Source organism: Stenella coeruleoalba, assembly GCF_951394435.1.
Source record: "Stenella coeruleoalba genome assembly, chromosome: 2".
Classification (NCBI taxonomy): domain Eukaryota; kingdom Metazoa; phylum Chordata; class Mammalia; order Artiodactyla; family Delphinidae; genus Stenella; species Stenella coeruleoalba.
Window position 1 is genome coordinate 148025058 of NC_137147.1, and position 26315 is coordinate 148051372.

General features: G+C 35.3%; 2 protein-coding genes across 3 annotated transcripts in view; one reads left to right on the top strand and one right to left on the bottom strand.

Annotated features, from left to right (window-relative positions):
* SLTM (SAFB like transcription modulator) overlaps window positions 1-26315 on the top strand; it is a gene marked incomplete at its 5' end in the record, with an annotated part of 47091 nt that overhangs the window by 16710 nt on the left and 4066 nt on the right. The window contains 15 exons of one of the 2 annotated variants that reach the window (XM_079914577.1): window positions 6863-6890; window positions 8235-8703; window positions 9320-9369; window positions 11517-11635; window positions 13817-13966; window positions 14182-14285; window positions 14384-14550; window positions 15031-15116; window positions 15327-15490; window positions 17896-18076; window positions 18814-18938; window positions 19776-19946; window positions 20609-20923; window positions 21037-21181; window positions 24652-24812. In XM_079914577.1, the coding sequence (XP_079770703.1) occupies window positions 6863-6890; window positions 8235-8703; window positions 9320-9369; window positions 11517-11635; window positions 13817-13966; window positions 14182-14285; window positions 14384-14550; window positions 15031-15116; window positions 15327-15490; window positions 17896-18076; window positions 18814-18938; window positions 19776-19946; window positions 20609-20923; window positions 21037-21181; window positions 24652-24812 (2435 nt within the window). The remainder of the gene's footprint in view (window positions 1-6862; window positions 6891-8234; window positions 8704-9319; window positions 9370-11516; window positions 11636-13816; window positions 13967-14181; window positions 14286-14383; window positions 14551-15030; window positions 15117-15326; window positions 15491-17895; window positions 18077-18813; window positions 18939-19775; window positions 19947-20608; window positions 20924-21036; window positions 21182-24651; window positions 24813-26315) is intronic. The other variant, XM_079914578.1, reaches the window with a different exon arrangement.
* The window catches only part of MINDY2 (MINDY lysine 48 deubiquitinase 2), a 112198-nt gene continuing 103965 nt past the window's right edge, over window positions 18083-26315 (bottom strand). Inside the window, exon 12 of the transcript XR_013827299.1 lies at window positions 18083-18879. The gene's annotated coding sequence lies outside the window, so the exon portion shown is untranslated. The remainder of the gene's footprint in view (window positions 18880-26315) is intronic.

The window sequence follows — 26315 nt, forward strand, 5'->3', positions numbered from 1 at the left end:
TTTACTGGAAGAGTGTATAATGGGGCGTATATTCACAGACTGCTTAGCTGATTGCCTCTGGTCATGCCTTCTTTCCTGCAGCTCTCTTGCCTTTGAAATGCTGGTGAGGCTATATATTGGCTCTCTGTGTTTATTTCAATGGGGGAGAAATTGCATTTCTGGGAGGAATGTTTTTGGTAATTTGGAATATTCAGGAAGGAAATATTAGGACTCTGAAAGTCTGTAGACTTGTCCCCCGTACTATCCTCAGGTACATTCATTTCTGAATGATGAAAAGTAGATGAGGAAGATCAACTCCCAGATTGGAGGAGTACCTTTTATAGATTACTAATTTGCAAAAAGGTAAAGTTGAACTCTTCATATTCTCTGGCAACGAGTTTTTAAATTTTCATCAAGGGCCTCTCTTACAGTTGCACAGGTTGTGAGTGTGTGAAAGCATCACATCTAAGGGTCCCCATTCTCATAATAGATTATATATTTATTGTAGAAATTTAACAGAAGTATCTTAAGGAATGAGTGCCTTTTTCTAATTTTTCCAAATTTTTATGGGCTAGATTTGGCCTTGCTCCCATTCCATCCTGAGAATGAAATAACATATACTTCTCATCAAGGGGCAAGTTTTGCTTTATCATATCAAAAGGGAGGTTACTTCTTCAGAGAAGTTTTAAGTAAAATGACCTTTTTCCTCTTCCTAAATGATGTATAGTGGAATATCTAGAAATATATATGAATGTATCTGAGTTCCATCATGATCTGATGCTTCTAAACATGACTAATGAATGTATTGTCTTACTACGTGTGTTAAGGAATACTGCATAGAGTGTACCCATCACACAGCTTCTGCTGTTATCAATTCACGGGCAGTATTATTTCATCTATACCTCTGTTCACTTCCGCTTTTCTGGATTATTTTGAAACAAATTCCAGACATCGTATTTCACTTTAAAAATTTCAGTATGTAAAAATTTAAAAATTTCAGAACTCTTTTATTTTTTACATTATTACTCCTAAAACACGATTTTTAATATCTTCAATTACTCAGTTGTCCAAAATTTTTTTAAAAAACAGGTTTTATTTGAATCCAGATACAAATAAGATCGAGACATTGTGATTGATTGAAATGTCTTTTAGGCCTCTTTTAATCTCTAGGTTTTCTCTCCATCTTTTTTCCCCTACTGTCTTATTTGTTAAAGAAATTGAGTTGTTTATCCTATAGAACAAGAGTTGGCAAACTTTGTCTTAAAAGGCCAGGTAGAAAAGGCCATTAGCCGTTGTGGGCCATATGGTCTGTCACAGCTATCCAACTCTGCCATTGTAGTGTGAAAGCAGCCACAGACATTAGGTGAATGAATGGAGATGGCTGGTTCAATAAAAATATTTACAGAAAGAGCATCTAGCATAGTTGGACAAGTCATAGAGGTTCCAAAGTCTATATTTTGCTGATTACATTCCTATGGATTCGTTCAGCTCTGTTTACTGTATTTCCTGTAAATTGGTAAGTTGGTTATAGGATCCAGAGGTTTACTATCTGATTCCTGCACCCCCATCTCCATCCCCGCAAGACATACAGCTAATTCCCAGGTAGTGTTGTATTCTTCTATTTGGATACACATAATGTTTGACTGTATCTTCTTGGTGATGGTACCAATCATTGATGATCCATACTGCACTGGTTATTTAGGGAGATCAAAGTGGTGATATTCTAATTCTGTCATTTTTTTCTTTATTTGTTAGCTGGAATGTTCCTTGGAAAGAGAAACTTCTCACCTGCTATTTGGTTACCCTGTGGTACCATTTACAAAGAAAGGCGGGATATATGTTTGATTATTTTTCTTTTATTTACCAATTTTCAAAATAATGAGCTGGTTCATGAGCATCTCCAATAGTGACTAATGAGGTTCTTTTTTTTTTTTTCTTTTTCTCCCATAGTTTCATTTTGAACTCATGGACTTAAATATTTTTAATGTATTTCAGTCCATTGTAGTTATTATCCTTATTAATGCTCAAATTGTCCCATCTGTAGCCAGTGAGAACCTCTTCAAGTTGGCTTTTGAGTCCTTTCAACATGATCCTAGTAGTCTTTGCTTCTGTGCTTTCTGGTAAAGATGTTCCATTTCCTGCTCCAGACCTGTAATTAGCCATTTTTTCCTTTTAGTGGTAAATGGTATTTCAAGACAGTAATCTCCATGGTAGGGGTATTCATTGCCACTGGGTTATTCATGTTTTCTAGGCCTTTTCAATGTACAGTGCTAGAGAATGTGTTTTTTGTTTGCTTGTTTTTGTTGGTTTTTACTTCTAAGATAAAATAGATTTTGAGTTCATAAGGATACTTCTAAGTTAATTATTTTCTTTATCTCACAGTGTATATACAATAGTCCTAGAATGATAATACCAACACCGCCACCAGTGTGATTTCTGAAAATAATTTAAGGTTTTTCTCCCCAGTTGTATCTCTCCTAAGGCTGTACCCCTCTAGGAACGAACAAATCACTGTGTTTTAGACTAGTCTTCTGTGTGATCACCAACTAATACATATTTAGGTTGACTTGTTTCATTTTATTTTCAATGTTTAAGTATTGTTTTTTAAAAAAATTAATCTGTAACTTCTTGTGAGTCTATAGTTATTTCAAAATAAAAAGTTATAATTTTAAATTTAATTTTATAATTATTTAAAATATTTACATGGTTCCAAAGTCAAATCTAAGAGACAGGATATATTCAAAAAAGTCCCCTTCACCCGTCCCCTTATTGGTGAACTTTCCAAAATTCAGGATTTATCCTTTTATTCCTTGTTTTTAAAAATATAAGTAAATAGGCAGTGCCTTTGTATAGGGATATATTTATTTAAAGCCAGTCTTCAGGCTTTGACTTGAAGCTTAAATCTTTAGCTCTCAGGTGTTAGCCTCTAAGCAGTTTGTCATACCAGGTAGAATTTGGTTTGCATTCTGTGAGTTACTTATAATATTGTGAGTTTCGGCATGTTTTCTTAGTCAATTTCTATGTCTGTAAAATGAACATTGTAAGTCCTACCTGCTAGAGTGATGTGAAGATCAATCATATACCCTGGCACATAGTACATGTGTAGTTAGTGGTTACTTGTAGTATTGTTTTACTTGCTTGAAGGTATCAGTTACTTGAGAATTGTTTGGAAAATTTTCTCCAAAATGTTTGTATTTGGTAATGCTTTAATTCTTAAAAATTTCCTCTAGTGTCAATCTTGTCAATCTTCTATGATTGCATCATGTATATTCCTTTTTCCATTTGCCTTTGCCCCTAATGTTTCATTAACTTGAAGGGCCTTCCCTTTTTTTGTCATACGAAGTCTACATACCTCTCAAAGCCAGACTTATCTCTCTCTTCCATAAAGCTCTCTCTCATGTAGTGCTTTACTGTTGACAGAGAACTTTTTACACCCCTTATCTTATTTAATTCTATATATCCTATTTAGGTCATATGTTATCTCTGTTTTATAGGTAAAATTCACCTAGGTAGATGACACTACCACAGAGTAAAACTGTTTTAGTGGTAAAGACAGAATAAATAACTACATCTCATGGTGCCTAGTCTGGTATTCTTTTCACTAAATGACTCCACACTCGGAATTGTTGTTTTCTGAATTCCATTGTACTTACACAGTGCTGCAGTTAGTTCAGTCCCTCCACCTAAAAACAGTAGTGTCTTACACTACATTTATTCAGTAAATTCATTCAACAAATATTTGTTAAGTGCTTATTATGTGCCAGATATTTTGTATTTCCCACAGTCTTTAGCGTATTGCCAGATAGATAGCAGGTAGTGGTTTAGGGTTATCTTGAAGGTTTATTGTAAATTAGTCAGACTGAATACAGTGTTTATATACAAGTCAGGGGAAAGGAGGCCTTCCAGAAGAGGTCTTCTTACTTGGTTCATATAAGTACATGTATCACAAGATTAACCTAGGGGAAGGTAATAGAATGGGTATATAGGAAACACTTTGTTAACTGAAAAACAAGTCCTAGGCTTGTCTTTACCTGTCACGAGTCATTGCTGCTCCTAGAATGAAATAAAAATAGAGAAGCTTTCTGTATTAATTTTCATATTTGACTTAAGGGTTGTAGATCCCATTACAAAGATAAATAACATGAACATTATAGACATTTGTTTTCATTTTCATATGTGAAATAAATTTTTTCAAGATTAGCACAAAAAGTAGTTAATTTAAAAGGATGCTTTTCATTGTGGTTACTTATTTACCATATTCCTTATTCTGAAAAAACATCTGTTTTCAGTGGAGGAAAATTATTTTCAAATAAGGTACATGTCTGTGCCTATATATCATTTACAGGGAAAAATTTCCACTGTCTTTCTTGTATTTCTTGGTTTGTTTCTTTACTGTAAGGAATGGTTTAACCTTAGTAGTGAGTGCTATGTTTACTGCACATACTGAACAATAACGCAAATACGCACTAGTGTGTGGCTCATCTTTTCTACTAACCCTAGTTGTTTTTGTGCTTCACCCCCATTGTAATCAGTTTGTTTTCTGGAAGTTGGCTCAGACTCCTTTCCTAGGGACATTTAAGTATATGTAATAAGGCTAGTGTTACTACTATTTTGAGAAACTAAAGTTGTGAAACCCTTCAGAAGACCTGTTGAGTAATTAGGATAGATACCTAAAAACTCTTGAGCAAAGTAAGGCAAACCTTACCAATTATTTTAGCAGCTAGAAATAACATTTCTAATTGGCAGAAAGATTTTGTTTTTTACATCACAGTATTTTTTAATAAATACTTTGGCCATTTTTTTTTCTTGAACATATCAATATTGCATCTCTAAAACAATATCTTGGAAGTGGTGTGCTGTTGTATCACAGGTAGATAAAGGAGAGGCAAGTTGCATTCTTTAAGTTACTTTATTCTGCTTTTAAGTAAAAGTTGAGATATTCCAGTTTATCTATCCCTCTGAGATAAATGACTAAAAGAGTTTGGGAGAAAAAGACTTATCAGTAATTCCAGCATAACTCATCCTTCCTTTGCTGCCACTGCCTACCACTCCACCCAAGTTAAAGCATTTTTCTTTCCTTTCCAAATGTTGCACATTAGAAATGTAATGATTAAAACTAAATTCCAGCATAACAATTAGGAGCTTATTAGAGCACAGTATAATGGACTTATATAATAATAGGATTCATATTGCTGTCAGTCAGTAATCTACTTGTTCTGGACTATTTTACTTCCTAAGCTTATGGCTTAATTGTTTTAGTGTTTTCAGTTTCCTTCATGTTACTTTAGTTTGCAGTACAATTGGTCATTCCCTAATTGGGGCACTTATGTGTTAACTTAAAGTTGAAAAATTATTTTAAAAATGACTTCTCAGAAATATGTGTGTTACCCAAATGTTAATTTTGAGCATATGGTAAAATATTTGACATTTTTAAGGAATGCATGCTTTTATATGAATCTAAAATTGTGTTATAAGATTAATGCGGCATTTAAAATTTTGTTTACAGTTCAGTTTTGCCTTCAGTCTAATTTCCCTGCTAGGCTGTCGCTCTAAGGCACCGTTCTTAAAGTGTAGTCCCTGGACCGGCATCAGCGTCACTGAAACTTGTTAGAGATGCAGATTCCCAGGCCCTACTCCAGGCTTGAATCAGAAACTCTAGGGTTGGTGTTCAGCAATCTCAATCTCAATCCCAAGTCCTCAGGGGATTCTGATACAGACTCAGAGTTTGAGAACCACTACTCTAAGGCTTCGTGTACGGTAGCTTCACACCACCTTGACTAAAAAAATCTACCTCTACTCAGGTTTTATTTTAAAAGTTATAAGTTAAAACATTCCTTAATTTTTTTCCATTACTGAGATTATAATGCATATTACTAGCTTATTTGTTATGATCTTTAATTTTGGGAAATGTTGTTTCTATTTTGCTATAATTCAGTTATTTTTGTAGTGTTAGCTTGGTGTAGAGTAAATAAAGATTTTCCCCTCTGTGCTATTCTTGTTTTCAAGCCAGCACATGCTTAATTTTAGATTACGTGATGTCACAAATTTTAAAATTGAAATATCACATATTTTAAAATTAAAGCCAATCATTTAAAAAATTGTGTTACTTGTTTTGATTACCTTAGCACAAATACCATTTTTAAAGTGGCTGACCACCATTGTATATGAGACAGCTTATGAATTCATTTTAACAGATTAAAAAGGAATGAATTTGAAACTACTCTTGTGGTCATTCTTACTTCTGAGATGCCTAAGAAGGGAGTGTTTTTTGTTTATTTATTTTGTTTATTAATATGCATTCCATCCCTTGAAAAGTATATGTTTTCATGTTAGATTTTCTGGTACATTTTGAATAGTATGCCCTAAGAGTGCCTTTGAGCTGAGTCATGTAAAATAATCAGGGCAGGCTTTTTATTGGCATCTTTTTGCATCCTCTTTTTTTGGTGCGGTGGGGGGCCCGCGCCTCACGGCTTGCGGGATCTTAGTTCCCAGACCGAGGGTCGGACCCAAGGCCTAGCAGTGAAAGCGCCGAGTCCTAACCACTAGACCGCCAGGGAATTCCTAGTGGCTTTTTGATATGAGTAAGAGTCCGGTTGTTTAAACTAGTTTTGAGTAGTGAAACTAAGTAATCCAGTTCATTGTTGATATAATCATTGACAGATTTGCCTGTTTCCTTGTGTAAAATCATGTATACCAGACATATGCTACATTTCTGTAAATGTGTTTTGGTTCAGTTCTGATTGGAATATCCTGTATTTGTTAGTGATAGGCGTCTCTAATATTATTAAATCATTCAGCAATCAAACTTGATAGATCTTGTACTATTACTGAAATCCAGTTTTAAGTGAATTCATTTTACATTTGATTATTCTTTGAATTTCAGGATGGTGAGGAAGAAGAAAATGAGAAAGGTATGTTTGATGCTAAGTAGAGTTTAAAAATTGGTGACATTTAGAAAAACAGTAAATTATGTGAAAATAAAACATTCCTTATTTGAAATCTTATTTTTGAAATGAGTTTATTTTCAAATTTATCAACTTAGTGAATTAAGGTAGCACCTTGATTTTATTTTTCAATTGGTTTTAATTTTTTTTCAACACTTTAAAGATATGTTCTAACTTAATGGTACATATCAGTTACTGTAGTGGACAATGCCATTTTTTACTTAACCCAATTTAAATTTTATTTTTAAAAATAACTCCTAGCATACGGTAAGTTGATTACATTCTTAGGACTGGCACTGCAGTAACTCATACGTGCTTATTGGGAGTCCTTGTATGTAATGGATAATTAATTTTACAATTAGCCCTAAAAATGTTGGGTGACCAGGAGACTGACTTTTTGTTTGCTGCTTAGAGAAATTTCGTACAGTCTTCTGACAGTTTCAGTAGTTTAGGAGAGCTATCTCATCCAATACAATTGCAGGGACACCAGTAGCAAAATACGTGGTCAGTATGAGGTTTATGGAAGAGTTCTTGGAAAGACGTCAAAGGATCCTCCTACTTTGGACTAGAAAGGACATGGAACAGGGTTCTAAGCAAGAAAGAATAAAAAACCTAGAAGAAATGATGAAGTAAAGCTACCAGCTGAAAATCTCAGATGCCCGAAGCCTTTCTATTTTGGGGGAATGCAAGACATCATTGAAGATGGTAATTGCAGGACTGACTGGACAGGATGAAGCCTGGAAATAACCACTTTCCTAAACGTTAATGGAGCAGGCCATCTTTGGAGCCGCCTGTAGCAGTTTTCCACGTGATTCTGGACTACACAAGAACTGAATAAGAAGAGCGAAAAAGATGAGGCCCTGAATACTTTGAAGACCGATTGGTATCCTCAGACTGTGACCTTTCAAGACGTCACCATTGGAGTTATGAAGGTCACAAGAGTTAAATCCCAAGATAATTTGAACATTGAATACCAAATCTGCACATTTGTCACTCTCTCATGGAGGAAAAAAATCTTCCATATGCCATTAACTTATAACCAGAAATGAAGAGCTGGTATCCTCAGGATGGAACCATTTCTTCACTTTTGTTATTTGGTATTTGTATTTAGAGATCATTTTTTTCCATGAAGAATAAGTGATCCTGGGTAAAGGATTGTTTATGTTAGTTAATACCCTTGTGTTTTTCTTCCTAACCTTCCATCAGTGCTAATAACTGGCTTTATATTTTCTAGGTCCTATTCTAGCTTATGAATATGAAATTGTTTAAACTTCTTGTTTTGCCGTATTTATTCCTGTTAAATCCTCTTAGATATAGCAGGTTCTGGTGATGGTACACAAGAAGTATCTAAACCTCTTCCTTCAGAAGGGAACCTAGCTGAGGCTGATCACACAGCTCATGAAGAGATGGAAGCTAATACGACTGTGAAAGAAGCTGAGGATGACAACATCTCGGTCACAATCCAGGCTGAAGATGCCATCACTCTGGATTTTGATGGTGATGACCTCCTAGAAACAGGTAAAAATGTGAAAATTACAGATTCTGAAGCAAGTAAGCCAAAAGATGGGCAGGACGTCATTGCACAGAGCCCGGAGAAGGAAAGCAAGGATTATGAGATGAATGCGAACCATAAAGATGGTAAGAAGGAAGACTGCGTGAAGGGTGATCCTGTCGAGAAGGAAGCCAGAGAAAGTTCTAAGAAAGCAGAATCTGGAGACAAAGAAAAGGATACTTTGAAGAAAGGGCCCTCGTCTACTGGGGCCTCTGGTCAAGCAAAGAGGTTTGTTTTTCTATGTCAGTTCTTTACGATACTGAATTCCAGCATTCAATAAGATCACTCTACATTAAGGGGGTGGCTTCAAGACCATGTACAGTAATTAGTACTTATGATCCTGCCTATAATATTTTTGATCGTCATAAGTTACTTTAAAAAAAAATTCAAGATCTTCATAATATGCAGTGTGTCCTACTGATTGCATTGTCGAATTGTCAGCATATATTTGGTTTTTTTGTTGTTTTTTTTTTCAAATTGACAATTTTTTTGTGTTTTATTTTTAAAAATCCTTGTGATGATGGTTAATGAACAACTATCAGTCCTAAGAACACAAAATGAAGTCAAGTCCCAGTCCTGAAATCTGGAGAAGATGGCCATATATCCACTGAATAGAATTGTCAGAAAATCTAGATCTTCAGGCATCTTGGGGAAAATCAGTCCAAGAATCCTAAGGGAACCATTTGTTCAAATAACCTAATCTAGGCCTTTGGAATTATTAATTTGTATGAATAGCACTATTTGAAATATAGTCGATATCAAGCTGTTCGATTTTTGTTCTTTTGTTTTTTTCTGTTGTGTTTTTTTTTTTTTTCAATTTTCTTCTGGTGATTTGCTTCTTTAGCTCTTCAAAGGAATCTAAAGACAGCAAGACATCATCCAAAGATGACAAAGGTAATGGATTTCCTTCCCTGTTTATTTCAGTGGTAAATTGCATATTTTCATTAAAAAGTAATAATTGCCTGGGGTTTGTTTCCTTTGACATTATTTAGTCCTCAAAAATTGACATACTAAAATTTTTCTATGGCCTTTATGTAAACAATGGAGTTAGATTACAGCAAATTCTCAGTGTGATTAAAGCATTACTTTCTTAATTACTTAATTTGTAAACTGGTATGAATTTGCTTAAAGTATATTTGGTCTGTGTTTTTTACGTTGTGTTCTAAGCATCTGTATGGAATATTCATATAACAGATATTTTGTTTTCTTATAATTTCAAGTATTTTATCTTTGATTGCAGTCACTTTTAACCCCTGTACACCACCACAGTCTTTTCCCTTTCTGTCTAGTAGGAAATATGGTATAAACAGCATTTGTGTATATTTGTGGAGCTGAAAGAAAGTCAGTCTCCTAACATTTGGTTTTACTTTCTTGATTCTTTAAATCAGGGCACACTTCTGTTAATAGCCAGTTATACAGTATTTTAATTCTTCGGAATTTACTTCCTATTTGACTTATTTTGCATTGATGAGAGTTTTATGTAGAAAAGTAGTTTTATTTTAATTTTTGTGAGCTTAAAGGTGCATTATTTGATTACTTTTTGTTACTGGGAAGTCTCAGTTTGTCTCCTGGTCATGTGCTTTAGTGTCATCTTGTATATGCTGTATACTTGAAAAATATTTCTTGTGTTCTCAAAAAGCATTTTAAGGGAAAATAACACCATTTAGGTACTACAGATTCTGAAAATGCCTCGAGTGCCTGAAAAAGTAATGTGTTCCTTATCCTTTTTTTTAGTATATTTTGTTGGTATATTTTAATAATTAGAAATTTTAGTGATTGGTTTAGTAATTGACAATTAATTAATTGCATTACCCACATTCCTTACAGTTTGGTTAATGGATAAGATATAATAAATGTATTAAATGTTATCCTTTAAATTTAGAAGACTAGTGTAGTCTTAATTAAATGTTAACTTTTTCCTGTCATTAAATTGTTTTTTCTGTAGTTAGAGAAGTACGTGGGCCCAAATGTTACTGGTAAAATAAAAAAGATACATAAACTTCCAGTTAACATTTCATAGCAGATCGCTTGATAACTACATTTCTTAAGAACACAAATGCAGCAACCATTAATATTTAAAATATTTGAGTCAGGCATGTGTTGTCTCATAAGTACGCTGACAATAGTTCTTCAACTAAAACTTGTGGCTTGTAATTTTTAAAGCATTAAACATTTTACTCCAATAATGCAAAGTTATAAAAATTGTTACTTTTGTTTGCTTAGATACTGTTTCCCTTAGAGTGGGTAAGAGTTGTTTTCCAAGTAAAGTCAAATGAATGAAAATTCCTTTTTTATAATAGCACATTTGAAGTAAAGCACTGAAGGATGACTGACCAGGCCTGTATTTTAAGAAATGGCATTTATCTGTATGAAACCATAATTTGTGTATGGAAATAGTGCAGAAATAATACATATAACCATTTACCTATTCTAAAGGATTTTGAGGTCTCTGATCTTATTTTTGTAAGTGATTGTAGAAGATTTTTTTTTTTAAATACAGAGTTATCCAGCTGCATGTAATTCCCACTTTCTCTTACCCTTTCTCTGATAGAGAATGAAGGTGAACTGTGGTTGGCTAGTCTTTGTTATTAAACATTCAGATTCTTGAAAACAGTTTATCCCTTGGTTTGACTTTTCCCTTTGCGCTCCCAAGTTTCTCAGGAGCTAAAGCCCACCACAGATGTAGGTAATTAAGCAGTCTGTACATTCCTAGATGACTACTTCCTGGTTCCCTGTATTCAGTGCAGTGGTTGAGTATAAGTTATTGAGCTTAACAGCAAAAGTCCAAGACATGTAATTTATTTTTTTTGCCTACCTTGTCTTAAAATTCGTGCAGTAGCAAATGTACAAATGTTCAGACATGTTTGTATTATCTCTTATTGTGTTTGATTTTAATAATAGATGTGTAGGATTTTGATGTAGTAAAGTTGTACTATCAACATTAGAGGGTATTATAATTTTGGAAGAATATGGCCCTAATAATTGTGTTTTAAAAAATTCCAATTGAGGTACTTAAACTTCTGATATTAAATCTATTCTAGGAAGTACAAGTAGTACTAGTGGTAGCAGTGGAAGCTCAACTAAAAATATCTGGGTTAGCGGACTTTCTTCTAATACCAAAGCTGCTGATTTGAAGAACCTCTTTGGCAAATATGGAAAGGTACATTCTTTTTACCTTTTTATCCATCTTTCTGGTATCTCCATTCTAAATAGAGGTTATATTCAAAACAGTATATATAAAATCTAGTTTCTTGTCTCTCTTAGGACTGTTACAGGCATAATTATTGAGTTCTGTAGTAATGATGAGTTTCATCATATAATCTCACTCTGAGCCCTGGGAATCTTCTATTAAGAGCTCATATTTTGAGCCCATTTAAGCCAAGGATTTTGATTCATCACATTCATCATATTTCTTGGACCTAGAATTGCTGAGGCTGATCTGGTCATCTGGAAAATATAGGTAGATTAATATTAGGCAATGGGATATAGAATATGAGGGAAAAAACCCCAAAACTGATGTGGTCCTTCTCATTATACAAATTCCAGTACAGTGGTGGTGAAAAATGTAAAACTGGTGAAACTTAATCAGAAGTTTTGATATGTGCTGTGAAGGAAGAGTGCAGGGTGTTAGCAAAGGGAGGCGTTACTGTGGTTGGTTCATCAGGAGAACTTTTTCTGGCATATGAGGGGAGCCCTAACAGAAGAGAAAAATAGTCAATGATTAAATGAATTGAATATTCAAATAATGTCTGTTGAATTAAGTTGCAGTTGATCTGCATCCCTTAGGGCACTCACTATTTTCTACTTTACATTTTAGTGTACAATATATTGATACATCGTATATAACCTACTCTGCTGTAAACTCTTTGATAGCAGGGATCTTTATCTACTATACTATGTGTGCACATGGTAGGCTTTCAAATATTTATTAAATTAATGACCATTAACAGTAAATAGCCATTAATGAGTGTTACAAAAATCTATCTTATTGATTTTAGGAGTTTTTTCTTCTTCTTCTAATTAGAGAGTTACCTGCACATTTAAGGAGGTTCTTGTAGATGTCAGATACAGAACACTGAGAATTGTGGTCCCATGATCAGCTGTGGTGTATTTTTGGTTCTATTTTCAACAATTTATTGTTAGAGCTGTAAAAACGGTATTTTGATGTTGGCATTTGTTAGGATTAAAACTATATTAGGAAACCATGTACTTATAACAAGGACCTCGGGCTTAAGAATTAAGCTGTTGGGGCAAGTCAGTGTTTCCCAGAGTTGAGATAAAAGCTGATAGCTACCAGCTACCCACACCGTACAGCCTCCTAAATTCCTTACGTTCCTCTTCCTGACACTGCGTCCCTGTTCCTATTTATTCAGCACTACATTGTTCTCTCTCGCTTTTCTTCTCACTCATCCACCCCTGCCTTGTCTCTCTTATTCATTTTATAGAATTGAAATTATTTGTCACTTTTATATTGGTATACATTTTAAAAGTACATAGATGGAAAGTGTGTCTTCTGTGTGTTTTTTAAAAAAAATTAATTTATTTGTTTTTATTTTTGGCTGTATTGGGTCTTCGTTGCTGTGCGCGGGCTTTCTCTAGTTGCGGCGAGCGGGGGCTACTCTTTGTTGCAGTGCATAGGATTCTCGTCATGGCTTCTCTTGTTGCGGAGCATGGGCTCTAGGTGCGCGGACTCAGTAGTTGTGGCGCATGGGCTTAGTTGCTCCACGGCATGTGGGATCTTCCCAGACCACGGCTCAAACCCGTGTCCCCTGCATTGGCAGGCAGATTCTTAACCACTGCGCCACCAGGGAAGTCCTAGGGTGTATTTTTAAGGTTGCTTTTTTACATGTGGCAGATTCTTTATTTTTGAAAGACCCATTATAGAAAAGTGTTAACACTTATCTAGACACTTTCTAGGAACTTAACCCTTTTTGTTTTAATATCTTTAAGAGATTCAGGGTGAGCCTTTGATAGGGAATTTTTGACCCAAATCTAATTGAAAATATTATTTCTTTGCTTTCGTTAATTGTGCCGTTACTTCATTGATGTGACTGTGTTTTGGCAATGTATTTGAAAGGAAGAAAAAGGAAAAAACTAAAAGCAGGTTAAATTGCTTTTTGACATTTTAAATTGTTCCCCTGAATATTTACTGACTACTTACAGGCAAGGTAGATGGTGATCATAGAATAATATATGTCCTAAATTTATCCTTTATCCTGAATTTATACATCCTGAACATATCCTTTAATTTGAATAGTCTTCATTCTGAAGTTTAATCTATTTAGAAATGTATGTGGTTATAAAGTTGTAAAACTTCCTAAAGTATAATCTCATTTTACAGGTTCTGAGTGCAAAGGTAGTCACAAATGCTCGAAGTCCCGGGGCCAAGTGCTATGGCATTGTAACTATGTCTTCAAGCACAGAGGTGTCCAGATGTATTGCACATCTTCATCGCACTGAGCTGCATGGACAGCTAATTTCTGTTGAAAAAGTAAGCTTGCTTAAGTGTTTATAAAAGGGAGGTTATTTTGAGGGCTAGTAATTTTCAATTTAAAGATGTTACACTGGTAGGGAGTAGAATTAGGAATGATTTTTAATTTTATATGTTCATTTCTGTTTTCCAAATTTTCTACCATCAACATACTTTTTATAAACATAAAAGTGTAACGTTAAAACACATATTTTTTTTCTGTTTAAACCTTTCAGGTTAAAGGTGATCCTTCTAAGAAAGAATTGAAGAAAGAAAATGATGAAAAGAGTAGTTCAAGAAGTTCTGGAGACAAAAAAAATATGAGTGATAGAAGTAGCAAGTAAGGATTTATTTTGTTGATAAGCATATAGACTTTCTTGGTACACTGATGAAGTAGTCCTCATTTTGTTGTTTTCTTGCGTGTTGTGGTATGGTCAGGACACAAGCCTCAGTCAAAAAAGAAGAGAAGAGGTCGTCTGAGAAACCTGAAAAAAAAGAAAGCAAGGATACTAAGAAAATAGAAGGTAAAGATGAGAAGAATGATAATGGATCAAGTGGCCAAACTTCAGAATCGATTAAAAAAAGTGAAGAAAAGAAACGAATAAGTATGCTATGCATCTTTCTTCTCAATCCCTTTCTAATGCATCCTACAATTTAATTTTTACAGTGGAAGGGGAAACTTGAGATTACAATCCAGATAAATATTTTAAACTTTGTTATTAGATGTCACTGTGGTAGAAAAGGAGGTCTAATAGACTGATTGTCTTCTCCTTTTCCACTCTTAGGAAACAGATGTCTTCTTCCACCTAAGCCCATTTACTGTTAAATCTGGGCTGGCTGAAAACGGTCAATGAGTAATAGCTATGTAATTGATCTTTTGGTATCTCTGAAAGTATTTATGTTAGCAGATCAAGCTTTAAAAACTCTTTACCTTTAAAGTTCTTATAGAATAGGTTTTTTATTTCATGTATTCGTTTATGAATATTTGGTTGTCTAAGAATTCAGCATTTTTACATTATATATTCTTTTTTACTGAAATATTTTTAGACATTTGCTTATCTAATTTTTTTTCTTTTTCCTCTTAGGTTCAAAGAGTCCAGGACATATGGTAATACTAGACCAAACTAAAGGAGATCATTGTAGGCCATCAAGAAGGGGAAGATATGAGAAAGTAAGTCTCTGAGATGGATGTTGTATACTATTCCACCTGTTCCCAAAAGAAGCTAAGTCAGTATCTCTAACCATTTTGCACACTTCCATGCTAGGAAACCTAAGAAAAGGGGAATGTCATTACTCATTTAGGCTTTTTAAATGACCAGCTCAACTTGAAAAAACAAAATTATTTTAACTTGTAGTCCTGTTATAATTTTTTTTTCTACAGATTCATGGAAGAAGCAAGGAAAAGGAGAGAGCTAGCTTAGATAAAAAAAGGGACAAAGACTACAGGAGGAAAGACATCTTGCCTTTTGAAAAGATGAAGGAACAAAGATTGAGAGAACATTTAGTTCGTTTTGAAAGATTGCGACGAGCAATGGAACTTCGAAGGTAGGAAAAGAGTCTGTTTATACCTGTCTTTAACTATAGGTACATCTTTAACACTAGTTATAAACCAGATTTCTGGAAATTGTATTCCTACAGAAAGATATTTGTCACTTTTAAGAAGTGCAGTAAAACCTACTGATTTCTTAAGTTTGCATAGTATTTTACGATTTACAAAATACCTTTCCATCTATTATCTCTGTCTTGACAGTTCTGTAAGGTTAGTTATGTCCATTATATAAGTGAAAAAAATGGAGGCCCAGAGAGGCTAAATGACTCTTCCAATGCCACATGGCTAATGAGTGGCAGAGTCGGGACTCAGACCCAAGTCTTCTGACTCCAAGTCCAATGCTCTTTCCTCTACTCCAAAGCTGCCGCCATAAAAAACATGACTTTAAAGGAAAAATTGATTTTTGAGATAGGATAGTCTCAATGTAAGCTATAGTGGTCAAATAATATGTTGACATTTTAGGGAAAACTTATTGTACTTTGAATTAGAGACCAAGTGAAGGCAGATTTAACCCTGTGAACCTTACTGTGTTCAAGCTCTGTCCCAAAGCAGGCATTCTTTTTAAAACAAAATGAGAACAAAACATTTCTATTTTTAGTGGCAATATCTCAACAGTTCATCATGAGTGCCAGTTTGCTTTCATATATATCAATTTTTGGATGCCACTTAAAATATTCTTGTGAAAGTGTTTCATAATATAAATTTCCAAATATTAACCTATACTGTCAAATGGTCACTTACCATGAAATTTCATCTATTCATTCACAAGAGTGCTTGGAACTACCAGAGATACTTTTAGCAACTTAAATAATACTGTGATTGCCACACAGTTTACCTAAAGGAAATAACCCTTGCATTACTCAGAACCTTTGTTGGAAGAGGTCTCAGCATGCTTAGCCTCCTGTTTAGAGGACCACAAGTTGAGAGGAGGGTGGGAGTGGGAGTTATTAGGCAGCACTCCTCAAACCCGTTAGACCAGCACCCCTTTCATAGTAAACAAAAGAGTTGCAGCACCTTCTTTACTAATCTGAAACGAAATTGGTATATAATATACCTACCTATACAAATATACGAAAAATATCAATATAAAGCCTTAACTGTAATACGAAGGAAAAATGAAAGTAATTTATAATGAAGCATATATTCCAGATATGAATGTTTAGGCATGACTCTCTAGAAGATCTAATGAAGTAGTCAGATGTTTGCACCCTTCTTAAGACTCAGTGAGAATGTGACAGCTACAAACACAGATTGATACCGGTTTGTCATATTGGTGAGTCAAATACCAGGAGTGTTGTTGATGTTATGACATGACATCTGAAATGGTGAACAACTCTTGGTGAAGTTCTCAAGAAAGTATAATTTTCCCTCTTACTTATATGGAGTTGCATTCCTGGAAACTTTAGTGTACATAAAGCCACGCCAAAGCAAATGAACCTAGCATTTATTAAACATTAGTTAAGTTCTAGAGCTAGATTTTTTTCTCTAGAGGTGATTTTGTTTTAATGACATGAATGTCCATTATGGTATTTGAAAGGTACATTAGGAGTGTTGGACAGTTTTTTGTTATGCAGAACTATCTTGACTATTCCACGCATCGGAAGATATTTAGAATCCTTGGTCCCCTTCACTAACTGCTGGTAACCACCCCATGGTCATTGTGATAATTAAAAATGCTCCTCAGATTTCCATGGGGGCAGTACTGAACCGTTGAGAACCACTGGGTTACTAGGGGAAGACATGGTGATAGACAAAATACACTGGGTGCCTTAATGTAAGGAAATGATTTTTTAAAAAAACCAAACGCTGTTAAAAGTCTTAATATAATAATTTAGTTGAGCAAACATTTGAACTACCTCCTGAATCCAAGAAGCATGTTACCTGGAGCCATCTATTATGGGCTGTGAACACTCCAAAAGAGGCTTTGAGGCAACCGTTCATTATATACAGCATTTGCTGTAATTCATGCTGGTGGTTATGATCCCAAGTTATCAAAAATAAGGCCTACCTGATTTTAAGGAGATAGACTATATCCTATTTTTCTATCAAAAACAGTAGAAGTTGTAGTTTTGCAAACTCATGTATGTAGAATATCTCCTTTTAAAAATGTTGATTAATTAATGGGCTGTTATAGTGGGATTTTTATTTAAACAGGAATCATGTAAGAGGCAACTACTCTATAAAATTCAGCTGTTCAGTTGACAGTCTTAATAAATAAGTGACACTATTGAAATCTGTTTAAAGTTTTATTTTGAGTTCTCTTTCCAATTACATTAAAACTACTTAGAATGAGTTGAAGTTTAAAATTGCCAACCTCAAGGAAAAATACAAATTCAAAAGCTATTCTCTTTCACACAGTGCTAGCATAATTTAAGTATTTCTAAATACTGATTTTTGTTAGACGAAGAGAGATTGCAGAAAGAGAGCGTCGAGAGCGAGAACGCATTAGAATAATTCGTGAACGGGAAGAACGGGAACGCTTACAGAGAGAGAGAGAGCGCCTAGAAATTGAAAGGCAAAAACTAGAGAGAGAGAGAATGGAACGCGAACGCTTGGAAAGGGAACGCATTCGTATTGAACAGGTGCAGTCAGAAAATCTTTTCATCTTAAATAACTGACCTTTTTCAAACCCTGTGATTTTTGCCCTAAAATTTGCTTTACATGTTGTAAAGCTTCTGTAGAATAAGTTTAGCTAATGAGCATTTATTAAGTGTCCCTGAAAGGTAACAGTGAATTAGGTGCTAGTTAAAAATACATTTAGTCATGACTTTGTTCTAGCCAATTGGTAATACCTCGAGCTCTGCAATATCATGGCAGCCTAATAGTCTGAGCATAGGACTATGAGTCCAGAGTAGTTGTAATCCAGGCTCTGTCACTATCCCATTCTTAGAAAATAACTATTTCCTTACATATTATAGTGGGAGTGATTTCCCAAGGCTGGAAGGAAATAATGCCTCTCTTTGCAGAATTGCATCCAAGGTTTTAAGGCACTTAATCTTCATACGTATTAAGAACTCTATTTCTAATTCCCTTTAGGTGCTTTTGTTTAAAATTATTAAACTAAATTTGACCTTCCAAATTTAAAAAATTGCCAGCTTTTAACACCCAGTCTCTGTTAATTTTAATGTTGCAGAACAATAGTCATAGCTTAGATTGCTAATTACTGAAGTCAGAATTTTTTATTTGTCCCAGGTATGTGTTTTGCCTGGTGCTTGCCTATGATGGTTTCTTAATGACAGGATTAAAACAAAGTTGCATATATACTTACCTTATGTTTTCATTTTGCATTGGTTGGTTCTTCCTTCTATGTTGTCTGAAGGAACGACGTAAGGAAGCTGAACGTATTGCTCGAGAACGAGAGGAACTGAGAAGGCAACAGCAGCAGCTTCGTTATGAACAAGAAAAAAGGAATTCTTTGAAACGCCCACGTGATGTAGATCATAGGTAGTTGCTTACTTTCTTTAACAGTAGCTTACTATCTTATTCCTTAGTCCAAGCTAAGACTAACTCTAGAATTGGAGAGTACAGGCACCCATCACTGGAGTAGAGGGTCATGATCAACAGGGATGGGAATGATTGCAGTATTGAATTGGACCCAGTGCATTGTCAAGTAGAAGAGTCTGCTCTTCTTTCTGTTTCCCTTCCTAATGCAAATGTTTTTCCACTATGACTGGAAATACATGGTAGACTTCAGCAATGGCTCTCAAACTCAGACCCATTTTGAAAATTCTTACAGGGTAGTGCAAATGGTACAGAAATCAAAGTCAAATTTGGGAAGACTAAAATATAGATTCTGTATGTGTTTGCATTCATGGTTCTTAATAGATTTCAAAATACAATATAGTCATTTAATTTTCTCATTATACATTCTGTGAGATTTAGTTGATAGTGTTGAGAAATAAGTGGAGTGAATGAATTGTGCTTGGGACTGACCCCTCTAACCTTTCCAAAGTTAAGTATAACCAAAAAGGTTGTATACACCTAGTTAGAATTTTATCATAAAATGGTATCAAGTGTTTATCTTATTTGTCTTTTCCATTTAGTAATTTGAAAACAAACAATTCTTCAACTATTTTCTTTCCTGTGAAATTCCTCTAATAACTATATGACTTTGTATAACAACAATTTTTTGCTAGCTTGTTCTTGTAACAATGTTTTATCTTGAGTTTATTAGCCCTCTGTATCCACAGTTCCTAGCATGTGGTATGTATGACTCCAAGTAAGTGTTATTTGATTGTTGTAAAACTAATTTATATAAACAAGCAAATATTTTTCTTCAAGGCGAGATGATCCTTACTGGAGCGAGAATAAAAAGTTGTCTCTAGATACAGATGCACGATTCGGCCACGGATCTGACTACTCTCGACAACAGAATAGATTTAATGACTTTGATCACCGAGAGAGGGGCAGGTTTCCTGAGAGTTCATCAATACAGTCTTCATCTTTTGAAAGGTAAACAGATTATGTTGAAAAATGCTGTATTTGGTATATGAGCCTTGTTAGTGATAGTTTGGTTCTCAGTTAAAATCTTAAGTACAGGTCATACCTGAGTGTTCAGAACAAATCATATGTTTGGTTTTTGTATTTGTTAATGAGACTGTGATTCAGTATTCAACATTAGTTTTATAGGCCACCATATAACACAGTTAAGTAGGTTGGTTTTATCTAAGTGGGAGTACTGTTAACTTTGGATGGGCCTCAACTGTGAAGAACAGTAAAATATCCCTCAGGTTGGTAGTGACTTGAGTGACTTGATGTAATTTCCCTTGGATGGCAAAAAACCAACCTTCATGCCAGACATTTAGCTCAATTTAAAAGAATATAGGTTATTATCAATAATTGTGGCTATTTTTGGTCACCTTACCTTAAGTTAATTTTTATTTATTATTTTTTTTTACATCTTTATTGGAGTATAATTGCTTTACAATGGTGTGTTGGTTTCTGCTTTATAACAAAGTGAATCAGTTATACATATACATATGTTCCCATATCTCTTCCATCTTAAGTTAATTTTTAAAGAAGGTGTTATTACTGTAGGTTATGCAAATAAAGTTAAGAAGAATAAGGCCAAGTAAGTACTTCTCAGGACCTGTGTTCTTTGTTTTGGATAACAGGCGAGAACGTTTTGTTGGTCACAGTGAAGGGAAAAAAACACGTCCTTCTGCACGAAGAGAAGATCCAGGTTTTGAAAGGTATCCCAAAAATTTCAGTGATTCCAGAAGAAATGAGCCTCTACCACCAAGAAACGAACTTAGAGAAACAGACAGGCGAGAAGTACGAGGGGAAAGAGATGAGAGGAGGACAGTGATCATTCATGACAGGCCTGATATCACTCACCCTAGACATCCTCGAGAAGGAGGGCCCAATCCATCTAGACCAACCTCCTGGAAGAGTGAAGGAGGCATGTCCACCGACAAACGAGAAGCAAGGTATTTGTGTAGTTTCTAATGACTAGCTAGTGGTGGTTTATAATGCATTTGGGTTTTTCAAAATAAGGTATAATAGAGTTTGATTGTGTATGTTTTTGGATTTTGTTTAACAGAGTTGAAAGGCCAGAAAGATCTGGGAGAGAAGTATCAGGGCACAGTGTGAGAGGGGCTCCCCCTGGGAATCGCAGTAATGCTTCAGGCTATGGAAACAGAGAGGGAGACAGAGGAGTAATCACAGACCGAGGAAGTGGAGCACAGGTAAATGCTTATGCAGGTTTATTGTCAACTCTCCAGAAATAAATTTAAAGGACTTATGAGACACATTGTATCTATAGTATCATTTGAGTGTGGACTAGACTAGTTAGATTAGAATGATTGAGAGTTTCTTGTGAAAGATCTTAATGCCTCTTGTATTTTCAAGTCAGTAGTTGAACATAGTAGTCCAGAGAAGCAGGATACTAGCCCTGAAATTTTTTTTTCCTTCCAGTTTTATTGAGATATAATTGACATACAGAAAGAACTGTGTAAGTTTAAGGTGTACAGTGTAATGATTTGACTTACATACATGATGAAATGATTGTAGCCCTGAAATTTTTGTTAAACTTCCTGCGAAAATTTGAGAATTGTTATATTTGGTAGATAGATGAGCCTTCCTAATGATGACTGGCTTTATTTCTTTTTTAAGAAATTGAGGCTTTCAAACTGGATGGGAAATCTTGGGCTCCTACTTGTGTTTCTCTTTCACCTTTTCCTTTTTTTTGTTGTTTTTTTGGTTTATAATACTCTCTCTTTTCTCCCACTTTATTAAGTAGCTTAAAGTATAGAACTGAAATAAAACAGTTGTCTCTTTTTTGCTCTTTTATTTTTAAAGGTAGGTAAGTGGAATATTTTGTATTTGCCTTTTTTACTCTTGTGACACTTTATTGACTTGAATATTTTCTATTAAGAAGTTAATGAATCTCGACAGAGGACATATCTTAGCAATTCAAATGAGCAAAAACCTTTTACCTGATTTGAAAGCATTCTGTCAATGAAATACTGGCATAATATGGGTTGACGGTAGCAGAGATAGAATATTCTCTTAAATTACATACAGAAAAGAATTCTGAAGTGTGTGTGTATGTGCATGTGTGTCTCCATCCTTCAGCCTGTAGTATACTCTGGTGCTCTGTTTTGTATTTGAATACATATTAGGTTTTGTAGCAACATTTTTTACCAGAAAACTTTTTAATCTCTTGGCATTCTAGTTAATACAACTATGCACTTTCCATTTCCTACAAAGCATTTTTGAAATGAATTTGGGCCTGCAGGGATTTATTAAGTTTTAATGTTTCTAGTAAGTAGAAATGTTCAATAGATGAATTCATTGAGCTATTTATCCTGAATAGAACATTTAAGATTTGTTACATAATCCAGATATTCTGCCTTAGTTAGAGTAAAATTTAAGTCTCGTAGACTAGTGCCCTTGCATTCACATACCCTTTTTGCAAAAGGTATCCTGAGGGAAGAGATCCTGTTCCTCCCTTGGAAATTTGGTTTTCATTGTGTTGGTCTATAAGCTGTTCTGACTGTAGTATTGGTTTGGCAAAAAAGTTCCTTCGGTTTTTAAGTACAAATAAAAGTACAAATACATTTTTATTTTCACCAAGAACTTTATTGAACAACGTATTCACTGTTTTGTTCCACTACCTTCTGCCATTTTTCAGGCAACTTCATAATTTCGTCTTCCCAAAACTTTTTATCTTTTTGAGCAAAGAACTGTTCCATGTGCCTTTTACAGTCTTCCAGGAACTTGAAATTTTTCCCATTAAGAGAATTTTGTAAAGACTAAAATAAGTGGAAAGCCGAAGGTGCAATGTCTGGTGAATATGGCGGAAGAATCAGAACTTCCCAGCCAAGCTGTAACAGTTTTTGCCTGGTCATCAAAGAAACATGCTGTCTTGCATTATCCTGATGGAAGATTCTGCGTTTTCTGTTGACTAATCTGGATGCTTTTCGTTGAGTGCCACTTTCAGTTGGTCTAATTGGGAGCAGTACTTGTCGGAGTTAATTGTTTGGTTTTCTGGAAGGACTCCCTTCTAATCCCACTATATACACATCACCTTCTTTGGATGAAGACCGGCCTTTGGTGTGGTTGGTGGTGGTTCATTTTGCTTGCCCTACAATCTCTTCCGTTCCACATTGTAGTACAGTATCCACTTTTCATCGCCTGTCACAATTTGTTTTAAAAATGGAACATTTTCGTTACGTTTCAGTAGAGAAATACATGTGGAAATACGGTCAAGAAGGGTTTTTTTCACTTAACTTACATGGAACCCAAACGTCAAAGCGATTCACGTAACCAAGCTGGTGCAAATGATTTTCAGCACTTGATTTGGATATTTTGAGTATGTCGGCTATCTCCCACGTGGTATAATGTTGATTATTCTCAATGTCTCGATTTGATTGCTGTCAACTTCAGCTGGTCTACCCAGCCGTGGAACATCATCCAGCGAGAAATCTTCAGCACAGTACTTCCCAAACCAACCTTTGACACGTTTGATCAGTCACAGCATCTTCTCCATACACCGCGCAAATCGTTTTTTGTGTTTCAATTGTGTTTTTACCTTTCTTGAAATAATAAAGCATAATATGCCAAAAATGTGGCTTTTTTTCTTCCATCTTCAGTATTAAAATGGCTACACAAAAATTCACCAATTTTGGGTTTTTTTTAAATGCACGCTGATATGACAGCTGTCACAATACAATCTAACAAAATTGTTTTGAATGAAGTTAAAGACAACTAAGCGCCACTAGAGCCATCCTACGGGAAAACCGAACGAACCTTTTGGCCAACCCAACATATCTCTGTAGGGCGCCTTCAGATTTCTGTAGGCTAACTATCATAACTTTTGACTCTTTTTTTTCTGCAGATCCTTAGTTCTCTGCTTTTGTTTCTTTATGTTCACTATTCTTTTTTCTTCATAGTCATGGATGTAAGACCTTGTAAGAGCCATAGCACTAACTAGTACTGTGTACAGTAAGATGACAGCTCCTGTTTCTATGTGGTATTTTCATGTTGATCATATACCCCACCTTGATTTGTCTTAAGGTTTTGACCTCTCAGTATGCCTTCTTACATATGTATAGAAGATCCAGGCATTACATATAGACCCAGAAATACTCAAGGGTCAAAAAGTACATGGTGCTAGAAGGTATAGAAATAACAGTGCTGAATCATATTCCGTCCTACCTTTTCTACCCTGAAGTCTGAGAAGCTTCTTAGTTCAAAGTAGATAGAAACCTTTTTTCATATTATTCATTCTTTCATCTTCTCACACATCTTACTAATTTCCTTCTGACATTAAAAGTATACCATAAGGGGCTTCCCTGGTGGCACAGTGGTTAAGAATCCGCCTGCCAACGCAGGGGACATGGGTTCGAGCCCTGGTCCGGGAAGATCCCACATGCAGTGGAACAGCTAAGCCCGTGGGCCACAACTACTGAGCCTGCACTCTAGAGCCTGTGCTCCGCAACAAGAGAAGCCACTGCAATGAGAAGCCCACGCACCGCAATGAAGAGTAGCCCCCGCTTGCCGCAACTAGAGAAAGCCTGCGTGCAGCAGCAAAGACCCAACACAGCCAAAAATAAATAAAATAAATTTATCAAAAAAAAAGAAAGTACACCTTAAGTAAATTGGCCTGAGGCTGAGTCTGTCCTGATTTTTCTTTTAATATGTTATTCTTTAGCACTATCCTGAAGAACGACATGTGGTTGACCGCCATGGACGGGACACAAGTGGACCAAGGAAAGAATGGCATGGTCCACCTTCTCAAGGGCCTAGCTATCATGATGCAAGGCGAATGGGTGATGGCCGGACAGGAGCAGGCATGATAACGCAGCATACAAGGTAAGTAGTTAATCAGTTAAGACTTTTCTGCCAGCATGCAACCAAACCTTTTTCCTTTTCCTTAAAGGTCATTATAGTTTCTGAGAGATTGAATTGTAACTAGTAACAACCCTAGGTCTGCCCAGATATTTCCTCATATTAACCCAAAATCTCCAGGGCAGCTGATGTTAATTTGTGAGTTAACATTCCTCATTGTAAGTTAATTGATTGACATTCTGGCATATCAGTCTCGATACAGGTAGGTATTTATGTCAGAATCCAGTAGATAATGAAGCTTTTTAATTTCATGTTGGAACCATCTTCTTGTTCACTATCATTCTGAAAATTCCTAGAAAGGAAGAAGAAACTGAAAGTATGTTCTGCTTCCTCCCTTTTCAAATAGGTCTAGCAAAATTTTTGGACATTTATCCCAAAGCCTGTTCAAATGCTAGGAGACGAGCTTTCTTTTCTCTTCATACCAACATCCATTGTGGCCCTTCAGCTGGCAAGTGTTTGGCCTCTCTCTCTCCCATGCCCTTTTTTCTTTCCCATTCATCTGTCTTAGAAGAGAACAGTGGCTTGGCTCAGTGATCCAAGTTACTACTCTTCTATTGGTTGCTTCTAGCCTCAAACTTAAGTGACTGTTTACTATACTTGTGCCCTGCACAGCCTTGTCACTCATTCTGTCCTTGGTTATTAAAGGTCACCAATACCTTTTTTCTTGACAAATATAGATTCCTTTATTTTCTTAGTTCTTGGGCTCCTTAGTGGTTAAGCACTGTTGCTTTTCCTTTTTTAAAACATTCCTCTGTTTTCTAATGTACCATAATTTTCTTTTCTACCTTTTTAATTTACTTATTGGCTCCTTCACACGGTTGGATTTTAGATACTGTTTTTTAGTTTTAGCTTTATATCATGATCTCCATGTAAATGCTTGGAGGTCTCCAGAAATTCAGGGTCACAAGCAAACTCATTCCTCTGCTGTTTAAAACCTTTATGTTTCAGTTGTTGTCTCCAGCTTCTTTTGATTTGCCATTGCCAGACTGGGCCTCATCTTTATCTTTCTCCACTCCTAGCATAAATTTCTAAGTATGGTTCAGTTAAAAAAATATATTTGTGGTAGCTTTGTCTTCTTGCTCATTTCAGCTCCTATCAGATCTTCCCAAATGAGTGTTTTCTCTCCTCCATTTTTCATGTTATTTCTAAATTTAACCGTTGGGACTGTTTTCTTACACTGTTTACTTGCTCCAAAACTTACAAACAGCTTCTTTAGGTTACAGGATCTAATCCAGATTCCTCAGCCTGGCATCCAGACCTTTCTGTAATTTGGTTTTATCCTACTTAAACCATTTCACCATGGGTTTTTCCCTCCCAAATTTGTTGTAGGATTTTGGGGTGGGTCTTTATTCCTGTATTATCCGTTCGTACCTACTGTGTTGCATTATACATATAAAAGAAATTCCAAAAATATTTCTTGAATGATGTCCTGTAGTTCAGAGGTTCAAGTTCCTAGTTGATGCTGCA